Below are 14,209 nucleotides of genomic sequence, written 5' to 3'. Positions count from 1 at the left end.
CCTAATCACTACCTCGATACTGCAACACTAAGATAACTTTGCACTACAATGGAGTTTGATTTATCTTCGGTTCTAACTGGGTTCTTTCTAGTACAAATTGTGTAAAATTGATCTTTAATTTATGTTTTTCTTTTGAAAGCTGCTTGTCTGATGCTCTATACTTGCATTGCTACTGCTGCAGGTAAGTTTTTCCATTGTGCTTGTGCAAGCATTTCTGCTTTGATCCATGTTATGTTACTGCTTCTTAATACAACTTCGTTTTTAACAACCCATGAACAATTGAATGCTATGGTGTGTAATTAGATAGGATATTTTGGAGTCCAACAATAATGATTTATTTTGGAAATTGGGAAATGATATAATATCAGCATAGCCATAAAGTAGATGAACCCATGTAACAATGCAAACACATGAAGGAAGCTATGAACAGCATTGTGTATGCACCCCACAAACCACCCCCCCCCCACCGGATTGACACACGTGAAAAATGTCCAGAATCAGGTTTATTATCACTGAATTTGTGAAATTTCTTTTTTTACAGCAGCAGGATAATGCAATGCATAAAAATTATGACATTAAATTAAGAAATAATAAAAAATTTAAAAGTGCAAAGAGTGCAAAATAGTAGGGTTGTGTGCATGAATTCATGGACTGTTCAAAAATCATTGACAAGTTAGCAAATGAGGGTGGGTTGATGAGTAGACAAGGATGCTGTGGAAGACTTATTGTAATCACAACAACACACTTACACATGCAGAACCATTACAGCTTGAGCAACAACACATTACTCTAATGTGATGATTTAATTGATAATACAATATCTTGTTATTTAAGAGACTTGTGCTGATGTATTCTTAAGTACTTAGGTGTTTCTTAAGCAAAGATTAATGAGCTTTAGATGTCATTTTGAGTTTTTATATTGAAACTAATGGAATTTTTTTTTGATTTATGAATTTTTCTGTAATCAAACATTTTCTCAGAACACAAGTCCTTCAAAGTTAAGATAAACAGTACTATCATAGGAAATCGATGCACTAAAGTAAGATGGCAGATGCTGATTAATTGATATTGCAATAAAATTGCACAGGTAATTATGAATTTGAACTCTTCAGTTAGGTTTCTAAAGTGGCATTATGTGCAATTCTGATCTTTCACAACAGGACTGAATCATTCAAAAGTCATAACAACAGAGTAGAAGCTGTTCTTGAGCCTGGTGGTACATGCTTTCAGGATTTTGCTATCCTCTGCCCAAAGGGTGAGGGGAAAAAGAGAGAATGTTTGAGGTGGGTATGTGATTATGCTGGCTGCTTTTCTGAGGCAGCGAGAAGTATAGACTGAGTCCAATAGAGGAGAGGCTGGTTTTCATGATGTGCTGAGCTGTGTCCACAACTCCGCAATTTCTGCAGAGTAGTTACCATACCAAGCTGTGATGCATCCATACAGGTTGCATTCCAAAGGTTAATTATCAAAGTGTACTTCTCCACCAGATAGCCAAGAAACCAAGAAAGAAAAGAATGGCAGCACGATCATAAACCCCAAAAAAAAAAGAACAAAAATGGAACAGGCAGATCGACGTCCCAAATCCCCCTCCCCCACACACAAAAAAACTAGGAAGATCAGGTGAAAAATACAAAAATAAAAAAACTACAAGTCTGGGAAAAAAGGGGTCTATAGTCCAAGTCCATATCCAAAACGCAGAAAACCTGGGTAACATTCTCCGGGCACAGCAGCAGGCCTTTCCCTCTCCGTAGCAGAGCAATCCCACTAGTGATCAAAAGGCAGTCTCCCCTCTCCATAGCAGAGCAATCCTACCAGTGATCAAAAGGCAGTCTTCCATCTCCATAGGAGAGCGATCCCACCAGCGATCAAAAGGCAGGCACCTGGCGCCCACCTTCCGCATTCATCTCTATGTTTCAATCTCCCTCGTCGTGTTAATCAGTGAAATGGAGTCGAACATCAGCTTGCAGCCTTCTCGCCACTAGGTTTGCGCATGCTGCCTCTGCCTCCCGGAATCCTCTCCAAGACTGCAGGGTGCTGGAACACCCAAGCAATCACCAAACCGCGAATCACAGGTGTCCATGATGCGTCGATAAAAATTGGTAAGGGTCTACATGGAAATGCACAATTTCCTTAGCCTACTGAGGAAGTAGAGGCAATGGTGAGCTTTCTTAGCTGCCACTCCCAGATTCTATTCTAACCCATCTTATCGAAGCTACACAATCCCCTGTAATGCCATCTCTTCTCACCTCCAAATCTTTTCTTGGATCCCTCAACCACAGTACACTTCATTTCATAGTGACATCATTCAGACAAAACGTCAGGTAACACATTCATGCTAGTAATATTCAGCTCTACATCATTACTTCCCTCAAAATTTCCAATGCCTTCAAGTTTCAACAGCATTTCTGATGCTGAATATTGGATAAGGTTCTTATATTCCAATTAAATATTGCATACATCCAAATAAATTGTTGTTGAGCCCTACCATAAAAAGAAAAAATAAGGAGCAAAAATTATCCCATTACAAGAGTACATCTTCAAAGAATAAAATTTTTTTGCCCTATAGTTCGAAGCAGGAAAAAATAATGCACAGATCATTAAATCTACTACTAGGTACACATCTTATCAGATGAGAAATTCCATCTGTGGTGCATTGCTTTTTAGATTCCACTGAATGTCACAATGTCTGAATTCAACATTGCTAACAGTTTGAATAAAACTTAACAAGAACAGTTCAATGTATCCAGGTGCAATTATTCACCACAAGAACAGCTGTGCAAAACCAAGTGGTAAAGTACGTTATATCATTCTTGCAATGAAGTTAGTGCTGCGTTATATACAATTCAAACTAACTCAAACTGCAACAAGTGAAGCTGGAAACAAACAATTTGAAAATAAGCAATACAGTGGATTCAGGTTAATTTTGCTATCTGTTAATCAGGGCAGCTGCTAATCTGGGACAATTCTTAAGGAACTAAAACTATTTGAGAAAATTGCTGGGGTTCCCTTTTGTTTATTTGGAACACTATGGCCCTTAATTAGGGCAGGAGAATGCTGCCAAACAGGTTCTAACTAACAGCAGTCACGTGCACTTATGTGGGTATTGGACACTGCACTGTGCTAAGAGCAAATGGTTTTTAAGATAGTGTCAATGGCATGCTTTTCTGTTCAAAAAGTAGTGATTTTTGTCACTGATAGTTGACGAGAAATAAGCAGCAAGGCAATTCAGAACTGTTTTGATCACTGCGGTTTCAAGCATTCAAGCTTGCAGATGCCAGAAATGGCCAGGAATGAAAATGAAACGCTTTCACTACTTCAATAAGTTAGAAACTATGAAGAATTTCAAGGCATCAACCATCATCTTGAATGTTACAATGAAAATTAAGATATGGAAAATGCAGTCATCAAAAACAATGTAAGCAGTCCATTATCTATATTAGGTGTCTCCACTGATCTTATTCATTTAGTCAATCAAAAGAGCAATGCTGCCTACACCGGATCAATTCCTCAATTAATAACTTTAGGACTAATACACAGTTTTATAGTACTATATTGATAGTGCTCTCATTTGTTCTGTATTTCATTTAAATACTTAACTTGTTACTCAATTTGTCTTTTTTAATAGCTTTTTAACTATTTCCATGAAATTTTGACTAATTGGGGCAGCCACGTAATTTGGCCAAAATGTACTAGTTCCGATGTGTCTCACTCAACTGGAATCCACTGCATATTATACTATTTACTTCTGTCAATATTTCTCAGGAAGCTGGGTAAGAGATTTACCAAAATGTATTTTAAGTTCTTTGAACATCTAGTGATCCCATTTCATAGGCACTTCTCCACACAAGGTACCACACAATGACAAATGGTATTTTTCATTCTCAAAAATCTGGCTGCTTAGTTTTTTTAAAAAGGGGAAGAAAACTATTAATTTTCTATCCAGACCAGCTAGTTCATCAATGATTCAAGAGTTACGGATGTAACTCTTAACAACATCAAACAAGGTGCTCAAAAGCTGAAAGATCTAAAGGTACATAAGACCAGACCAGATGAACTGCACCCTAGGGTTCTAAAAGAGGTAACAGTAGAGATTGTGGAGGCATTAGTAATAATCTTTTAAAAATCATTGGACTCTGGCATGATTCCAAAGGACTGGAAAATTGCAAACGTCACTCCACTCTTTAAGAAAGAACCGAGGCAGCAGAAAGGAAATTATAGACCAGTTAGCCTGATCTCAGTGGTTGGGAAGATGTTGGGAGTCAATTGTTAAGGATGAGTTTATGGAGTACTTGGTGACACAGGACAAGACAAGACAAAAGTCAGCATGATTTCCTTAAGGGAAAATCTTGCCTAAAGAAACTCCTGGAGTTTTTTAAGATGAGAAGTAGGATAGATAAAGGGGATGCAGTGGTGTTGTACATTTGGAATTTCAGAAGGCCTTTGTGGTGCCACACATGAGGCTGTTTACCAAGTTAAGATATTATAGTGGTATTATAGGAAAGTTACAAGCATGGTTAGAGCATCAGCTGATTGGTAGGAGGCAGCAAGTGGGAATAAAAGGATCCTTTTCTGGTTTTCTGCCAGTGACTAGTGGTGTTCTGCAGGGGTCAGTGTTGGAACCGCTTCTTTTTATTCTGTACATCAATGACTTAGATGATGGAATAGATGACTTTGGTGCCAAGTTTGCAGATGATACAAAGATTGATGGAGGGACAGGTTGTGTTGAGGAAACAGGAAGGCTGCAGAAGCACTTAAACAGATTAGGAGAACGGACAAGAAAGTGGCAAATGAAACACAATGTTGGAAAATGCATGGCCATGCACTTTGGTAGCAGAAATAAATATGCAGACAGTTTTCCAAATGGAGAGAAAACCAAAAAATCTGAGGTACAAAGGGACTTTATATCCATTGGGTTGGACGAGACATCGGATGCACAGCAACTCTGGTAGGCTCTGTAAAACATTACTTCCTACAAAGCGAAACCCAATACTATGAATGGCAGCGATGCTTCACTACCAGACAAACTCAACGTCTTCTATGCCTGCTCTGAAAGGGAGAACACAACTACAGCTGTGAAGATCCCTGCTGTACCTGATGACCCTGTGATCTCCGTCTCAGAGGCTGATGTTAGGCTGTCTTTAAAGAGAGTGAACGCCCGCAAGGCGGAAGGTCCCAATGGAGTACCTGGTAAGGCTCTGAAAACCTGCGCCAACCAACTAGCAGGAGTATTCAAGGGCAATTTCAACCTCTCATTGCTACGGGCAGAAATTCCCACTTGCTACAAAAAGGCAATAATTATACCAGTGCCTAAGAAAAATAATGTGGGCTGCCTTAATGACTATTGCCCAGTAGCACTCACATCAACAGTGATGAAATGCTTTGAGAGGTTGAGTTCATGACTAAACTGAACTCAGTTCAGTTTTCAGTTCATGACTAAACTGAACTCCTGCCTCAGCAAGGACCTGCCTATCGCCACAATAGGTCAACGGCAGACACAATCTCTATGGCTCTCCAAATGGCTTTAGACCACCTGGACAACATAAACACCCACGTCAGGATGCTGTTCATCGACTACAGTTCAGCATTTAATACCATCAATCGCACAACACTGATTGAAGAGTTACAGAACCTGGGCCTCTATACCTCCCTCTGCAATTGGATCCTCGACTTCCTAACCGGAAGACCACAATCTGTGCGAATTGGTGATAACATATCCTCCTTGCTGACGTTCAACACTGGCGCACCTCAGGGGTGTGTGCTTAGTCCACTGCTCTGCTCTCTCTATTCCCATGATTGTGTGGCTAGGCATTGCTCAAATACCATCTATACATTTGCTGACAATACACCCTACTGTTGGTAGAATCTCAGGTGGTGACAAGATGGCGTACAGGAGTAAGATATGCCAATTAGTGGAGTGGTGCCACAGTAACAATCTGGCACTCAACATCAATAAAACGAAAGAGCTGATTATGGATTTCAGGAAGGTTAAGACGAAGGAATACATACTAATCTGCATGGAGGGATCAGAAGTGGAGAGAATGAGCAGCTTCAAGTCCCTGTAAGTCAAGATCTCTGAGGATCTAACCTGGTCCCGACAGATCGATGTAGTTATAACGAAGGCAAGACAGTGGCTATACTTTATTAGTTTGAAGAGATTTAGCATGTCAGCAAATACACTCAAAAACTTCTATAGCTGTACCGTGGAGAGCATTCTGACAGGCTGCATCACTGTCTGGGATGGAGGGGCTACTGCACAAGACCGAAGGAAGCTGCAAAATCTAATCAGCTCCATCTTGGGTAATAGCCTACAAAGTACCCAGAACATCTTTAGGGAGTGGTGTCTCAGAAAGGCAGCGTCCATTATTAAGAACCTCCAGCATCCAGGGCATGCCCTTTTCCCACTGTTACCATCAGGTAGGAGGTACAGAAGCCTAAAAGCACACATTGTGATTCAGGAACAGCTTCTTCCCATCTGCCATCCGATTCCTAAATGGATATTGAATCTTTGGACACTACCTCACTTTTTTAAAATATACAGTATTTCTGTTTTTGCACACTTTTAATCTATTCAATATATGTAAGTGATTTACTTGTTTATTATTTTTTTTTCTCTCTGCTAGATTACGTATTGCATTGAACTGCTGCTGCTAAGTTAACAAATTTCACATCACATGCCGGTGAAAATAAACCTGATTCTGATCCTGACTTGAGAGTCCTTGTGCAGCACACTCTAAGACTTGCAGGTTGAGTCAGTGGTGAGGAAGGCAAATACAATGTTTGCATTCATTTCAAGAGGTCGAGAATACAAGAGCAGGGTTGTGATGCTGAGGCTTTATAAGGCACTAGTAAGGCCTCACCTTAAGTACTGTGAACAGTTTTAGTCATAGTGATAGTCATATTTTGTTGATCCCGGGGGAAATTGGTTTTCGTTACAGTTGCACCATAAATAATAGATAGTAATAAAACTATAAATAGTTAAATAGTAGTATGTAAATTATGCCAGTAAATTATGAAATAAGTCCAGGACCAGCTTATTGGCTCAGGGTGTCTGACCCTCCAAGGGAGGAGTTGTAAAGTTTGATGGCCACAGGCAGGAATGACTTCCTATGACGCTCTGTGTTGCATCTCGGTGGAATGAGTCTCTGGCTGAATGTACTCCTGTGCCCAACCAGTACATTATGTAATGGATGGGAGACATTATCCAAGATGGCATGCAATTTGGATAGCATCCTCTTTTCAGACACCACCATCAGAGAGTCCAGTTCCATCCCCACAACATCAATGGCCTTACGAATAAGTTTGTTGATTCTGTTGGTGTCTGCTACCCTCAGCCTGCTGCCCCAGCACACAACAGCAAACATGATAGCACTGGCCACTACAGACTCGTAGAACATCCTCAGCATCGTCCGGCAGATGTTAAAGGACCTCAGTCTCCTCAGGAAATAGAGATGGCTCTGACCCTTCTTGTAGACAGCCTCAGTGTTCTTTGACCAGTCCAGCTTATTGTCAATTCGTATCCCCAGGCATATGTAATCCTCCACCATGTCCACACTGACCCCCTGGATGGAAACAGGGGTCACCGGTACTTTAGCTCTCCTCAGGTCTACCACCAGCTCCTTAGTCTTTTTCACATTAAGCTCCAGATAATTCTGCTCACACCATGTGACAAAGTTTCCTACCATAGCCCTGTACTCAGCCTCATCTCCCTTGCTGATGCATCCAACTATGGCACAGTCATCAGAAAAGTTCTGAAGATGACAAGACTCTGTGCAGTAGTTGAAGTCCGAGGTGTAATTGGTGAAGAGAAAGGGAGACAAGACAGTCCCCTGTGGAGCCCCAATACTGCTGATCACTCTGTCGGACACACAGTGTTGCAAGCACACGTACTGTGGTCTGTCAGTCAGGTAATCAAGAATCCATGACACCAGGGAAGCATCCACCTGCAACGCTGTCAGCTTCTCTCCCAGCAGAGCAGGGCAGAAGGTGTTGAACGCACTGAAGTCGTCAAAAAACATGACCCTCACAGTGCTCGCTGGCTTGTCCAGGTAGGCGTGGACACGGTTCAGCAGGTAGACGATGGCATCCTCAACTCCTAGTCGGGGCTGGTAGGCAAACTGGACAGGATCTAAGTGTGGCCTGACCATAGGCCAGAGCAGCTCCAGAACAAGTCTCTCCAGGGTCTTCATGATGTGGGAGGTCAATGCCACCAGTCTGTAGTCATTGAGGCCGCCGGGACGCGGCATCTTCAGCACAGGGACGAGGCAGGACGTCTTCCACAGTACAGGAACTCTCCGGAGCCTCAGGCTCAGGTTGAATACATGGCGAAGTACTCCACATAGTTGAGGGGCACAGGCTTTGAGCACCCTGGTACTGACACCGTCCAGTCCTGCAGCCTTGCTTGGGTTGAGACGTTTCAGCTGTCTTCTCACCTGTTCAGCTGTGAAGCCCACCATGATGGTTTCGTGTGGGGAAGAGGTATAGTCATGAGAGCAGGGTGGGGGACTGTGAGGAGGGGTAGGAGGGGAGAGTGGAATATGTTTTGGTTGGGGGCCAATAACAGATGACTCATGTGGATGGGCAGGGGCCACAATGTCAAATCTGTTAAAGAACAGGTTAAGTTGGTTGGCCCTGTCCACACTGCCTTCAGCTCCTCTGTTGCTAGTTTGCCGGAACCCAGTGATGGTCCTCATCCCCCTCCAGACCTCTCTCATGTTGTTCTGCTGGAGTTTCCACTCAAGCTTCCTCCTGTACCTGTCTTTAGCCTCCCTGATCCTGGCTTTCAGGTCCCTCTGTATTACCCTCAGCTCCTTCCTATTTCCATCTCTAAACACCCTCTTTTTAGTGTTCAGGATTTCCTTAATGTCCTTTGTTACCCATGGCTTGTTATTTGAATAACAAAGGACAGTTCTTGTCGGAACACTGCAGTCCACACAGAAGTTGATGTAAGCAGTGATGCACTCTGTGAGCCCATCAATATCCTCTCCATGTGGCTCACAGAGTGCCTGCCAGTCTGTCATCTCAAAACAACCCTGGAGCGCCTCATAAGCCTCCTCCAACCATTTTCTCACTGTCCTCGAGATTGCAGATTTACTCTTCACCAGAGGCACGTAGCAGGGTTTTAGATGCACCAGGTTGTGATCTGACCTTCCCAGTGGGGGGAGGGGAGAGGAGCTGTATGCATCCTTAACGTTAGCGTACATCAAATCCAGAGTCCTCTCCCCTCTGGTTGTACAGCTCACATACTGCGTGAAGTTGGGCAGTGTTCTAGCCATGGTAACATGGTTCAAGTCACCCGAGATGGTAATGAGGGCACTCGGGTGCTGGGTTTGTAATCTGGCTATGACAGTGTAAATGATGTTACACACCGATGTCGGGTTGGCAGAGGGAGGGATGTACACAACAACCACAATTGCATGCGAGATTTCCCTTGGCAAATAATATGGCCGGAGTCCAACAGCAAAAAGTTCAATATCCGGGCTACAAACACATTCCTTGATCGTAATATGCCCAGGATTGCACCATCTGTTGTTTACCAGAACCTCCAGATCTAAGGAAAGAGTAGAGGTGGAAAGGATATTTCCCATGGTGGAGGAGTATAAGACAAGAGGGCATAGTCTCAAAATAGAGGGGCATCCTTTAAAACAGATACAGAGAAACTTCTTTAGCCAGAGGGTGGTGAATTTGTGGGTATTTGTTACCACAGGCAGCTGTGGAGGCCAGGTCGTTGGGTGTATTTAAGTCGGAGATTGATAGTTCTTGATTGGCCATGGCATCAAAGGTTAAGGGGAGAAGGCCGAAGAGTGGGTCTAAGGAAGGGGAGAAAAAAGATCAGCCATAATTGAATGGTGAAGCAGACTCAATGGGCCAAATGACCCAATTCTACTATGTCTTATAGTCTAACATGACATAACAAAATGTCCCAAGACATTTCAAAGTAAAGTTAGCAAACAAGACTGGGTACCGATTCACAAAAGGAAATTATTAGGGCAGATTATCAAAAGCTTGGTTAGAGTCTTTATGGAACATCTTGGAGGGAATGAGCTCTGGGGTTCTGGGCTATTACAGGTGAAAGCAAAGCTGCCAATGGTGAAACAAGTATATGTTGGATGATCAAGAAACGAGAACCTAAGACATGTAGATATGTCACGAGGTATTTAAGATGGCAAAGATTAAAGAGAAGGAAGGGATCGGATCATAGTTGAATGTGAATCTCAGTGATATTTTTTAAATTAAGGAGCTGATTAAATGGGAACAAATGTAGGGACCTGTGCAAGTTAGGGCACTAAGAGCAGAATTTTGGTCTCAAATTCACATTGCGTATAATAAGGAAAACTGGCCAGGAGTTCCTTACCCAATCTGATTCCATCTGCCCACCACCCACAAACTTAACCCACTGGGTCTCCTATCACCTCCCACCACTGTTCACATCTGCCCATGTCTCTTAGTTACCTGGTTCCACTCACCACCTTCCTTTTTTTAAAAAATCAGATTCCATAATCTCAGGCCCTTTGTTGTCTCCGCTACACAGGCTCTGTCACTTTTACTGCCCTTCCAAGCCCCTTCTGACTCCATTTGCCCATCAACTCTTCCTCACCTGCACTCCTGCCTCAACCCTTCCTTTCACTTCTTTATATGAGCTATATCTCCCCTTTAGACACTTACTCCTGAAGCAGGATCTCCACCTGAAAAGCCAACTTGCTGCCTGACCCACAGAGTTCTTCCATCAATTTGTTTTTTGATTCAAATTTAATTGATACCTAATATTTAGTGTCCACATACTAACTAGTACCTATGTTATTTTAGACATTCATGTTTGATTGTATATATTATCTGCTCAATTATTAATTCATTGTGTCATACACCACCTTCAAGTTCTACAACAAAATACAAAGCTCTTGGGAAGAGGAAATGAAGTCCTGCCATAGAGCTCCTCAAAGACACTGTTATTTCTTTTTCACAAGGATTGTCAATGAACATCAAAAGCTTAATTCAATATTTATGATTCATAATCCATAGAGTGAAGACAATAATAAACACTGCATTAAAGACTAAATTCCTTACAGTTCATAAATAATAGTTTCAAAGCAGATAAGTCCAGTTGATACCAAACCAATTACTTTGGTGTAATTGATACACAAATTACCTACCTCATCATAGAGGCTGCCACTGACATCTGCTCCATAGATCGGTGCTACAAAGGTCAAATTTTTCCAGTATTTGCGTTCAAGATCTTCATAATCCAGGTATCTTGGAGTGCAGTATCTGCTTCAAAACAAATGATCTGAAAAGATTTCTGAAGCCAAATATCTGGTAAAAAAAAAATTACCCTCATTTCTTCATAGTCTTCTTCCTCATTTAAATTAGGGACAATAAGGGTTAAGTGCAGGAGAAAGAGGATAAAAAAACCAGTTTACCTTCCAACTACTTAGCTAAGAAATACCCTCAGTCAATTTCTTTGATGGTACATAATTATACTAGTATCAGGTTTGAAAGGTCAGTGTAATAACTACACCAGACAATAAAATAGAAAATGCTGAAGGTACTCATCAGATCAAGCAGCATTTGTGAAGACCAAATGTTTCAGGTCGGACATCATTCATCAAAAATTCCAATAAAGTTCAATCACTCTCACTTTTATTTCAGATTTCCAGCATCTGCAATATTTGGCTTTTGGAGCTTATCTCCTTTCCTTTCTCCAAGTCATTGACATATATTGTAAACAAATACTCCAATCAGTATGGTACTCTATTGGTCATGGGATGCAAACTCTTCCCCACTAAATTTAATACTTTATCCTCATTTACAGCCTTCCTCTGGTATACTGATCCAGTGAAATAGATGGCAGGCAAGACAAAAGATTTTTGCTGTACCTAAGTAGATGTGGCATTATTAGTTTATTAACTCGAGGATTATATGACGGAAGAGGTTGCCTGAGTCAGTGGTGGAGGCAGATACACTAGAGAAGTTTAAGAAACTACTAGACAGGTATATGGAGGAATTTAAGGTGGGGGTTTATATGGGAGGCAGGGTTTGAGGGTCGGCACAACATTGTGGGCCGAAGGGCCTGTACTGTGCTGTACTATTCTATGTTCTATGTTCTATAAGAGCAAAGAGGAAAAGTGTAGTGCAGGCAGGCAATAAGGTGCATGGCCATGGATGAAGTAACTGTGAGGTCTGGAGTCCATCTTAACATACAAGAGATCTACTCAATAGTTTTATAACAGCAGAATAGGCGTCCTCAAGTCTGGTGGTACAAGCTTTTAAGCAATTATATTTTCTGCCCAATGAAATTGGGGGGAGAAGAAAAAATATGCAGGGAGGGAAGGGTCTCTGATTATGCAGGCTGCTCCTTTGAGCAGTGAGAGATGTAGACGGAGTCCATAGAGGGGAGACTGATGAAAATTATCCCCTTATAGCCCTTACTGATCCTGCCTATTAGTCAATCGTCAATTTGTACTTCCAAAACCATAGATCTCATCAAGTGATTTAACCTTCTGTGAAGCAGTCTGTCAAACACCTTCTGGAAGTCCAAGTATAATACATCTATTGGTTTCACTCTGCTTGAGACTTCTTCCAAACCCCCCCAAAAAATTGTTGTGAAGTCTCTTTCCACTAAATTTAATATTTTATCCTCACTTACAGCTTTCCTTTGGTAAATAAATATAACTCTTACCCATCTTGGTTAGCATGAGGAGACTAAATACTCAGAGTTCACCATATATAATGGCTTTTTTTGTTAAATTCAATAGTTGAGTCAGCTTCGGAGCCATATGTGGCTCCCTCTAACATTCCCCATTATGACTGTAAGGAAAAGATTAGCTAGTTTTGAAATACTACCTATTTTCAATTTCTCCATTTAAAACAAACTCTTTTCACTTACGAACAAAAACAATTGCTTTTATGTTTTACGGGAGACTCAAGAGATTGCAGACACTGGAATCTAGAGCAACAAGCAAACTGCTGGAGAAACTCAGCAGGTCAAGCAGCATCTTGGGTGGGAAAATAACATATTTCTACTGCAGGATTTTGACTCGAAAAGTTGACAAATCTGCCCACTCCACACAACCACCACCACACCACAGATGATACTCAACTTGCTGAATTCCTCCAGCAGACTGTTTATTACTAAATGTTTTACAACTGATGTTTCAGAAAACCATCAGCTACATTAGATCATGGAAACTGTACAGACTGAAAGGAGGAGGTGCTTGCTGTCTTGAGGAAAATTAAAGTGGATAAATCCCCGGGACCTGACAGGGTGTTCCCTCGGACCTTGAAGGAGACTACTGTTGAAATTGCAGGGGCCCTGGCAGAAATATTTAAAATGTCGCTGTCTACAGGTGAGGTGCCGGAGGATTGGACAGTGGCTCATGTTGTTCTGTTGTTTAAAAAAACGATCAAAAAGTAATCCGGGAAATTATAGGCCGGTAAGCTTAACGTCGGTAGTAGTTAAGTTATTGGAGGAAGTACTAAGAGACAGAATCTACAAGCATTTGGATAGACAGGGACTTATTAGGGAGAGTCAACATGGCTTTGTGCGTGGTAGGTCATGTTTGACCAATCTATTGGAGTTTTTCGAGGAGGTTACCAGGAAAGTGGATGAAGGGAAGGCAGTGGATATTGTCTACATGGACTTCAATAAGGCCTTTGACAAGGTCCCGCATGGGAGGTTAGTTAGGAAAATTCAGTCGTTAGGTATACATGGAGAGGTGGTTAATTGGATTAGACATTGGCTCAATGGAAGAAGCCAAAGAGTGGTAGTAGAGAATTGCTTCTCCGAGTGGAGGCCTGTGACTAGTGGTGTGCCACAGGGGTCAGTGCTGGGCCCATTGTTATTTGTCATCTATATCAATGATCTGGATGATAATGTGGTAAATTGGATCAGCAAGTTTGCTGATGATACAAAGATTGGAGGTGTATATAGACAGTGAGGAAGGTTTTCAGAGCCTGCAGAGGGATTTGGACCAGCTGGAAAAATGGGCTGAAAAATGGCAGATGGAGTTTAATACAGACAAGTGTGAGGTATTGCACGTTGGAAGGACAAACCAAGGTAGAACATACAAGGTTAATGGAAAGGCACTGAGGAGTGCAGTAGAACAGAGGGATCTGGGAATACAGATACAAAATTCCTTAAAAGTGGCATCACAGATAGATAGGGTCGTAAAGAGAGCTTTTGGTACATTGGCCTTTATCAATCAAAGTATTGAGT

General features: G+C 41.7%; 1 protein-coding gene across 3 annotated transcripts in view; it reads right to left on the bottom strand.

Moving 5' to 3' along the window:
• The window catches only part of LOC140197685 (lysine-specific demethylase 4C-like), a 385,265-nt gene that overhangs the window by 351,646 nt on the left and 19,410 nt on the right, over positions 1-14,209 (bottom strand). For 2 of the 3 annotated variants that reach the window (XR_011885993.1, XM_072257997.1), the window contains exon 4: positions 11,148-11,265. Coding sequence is in view for 2 of the 3 variants with exons in the window: in XM_072257997.1 (XP_072114098.1) it covers positions 11,148-11,265 (118 nt within the window). In the remaining variant the exon portion in view is untranslated. The remainder of the gene's footprint in view (positions 1-11,147; positions 11,266-14,209) is intronic. The other variant, XM_072257998.1, reaches the window with a different exon arrangement.

Source organism: Mobula birostris, chromosome 5 (assembly GCF_030028105.1).
Source record: "Mobula birostris isolate sMobBir1 chromosome 5, sMobBir1.hap1, whole genome shotgun sequence".
Classification (NCBI taxonomy): domain Eukaryota; kingdom Metazoa; phylum Chordata; class Chondrichthyes; order Myliobatiformes; family Myliobatidae; genus Mobula; species Mobula birostris.
Note: the sequence above shows the minus strand (reverse complement) of the source record. Positions and strands in the feature narration are given on the sequence as shown.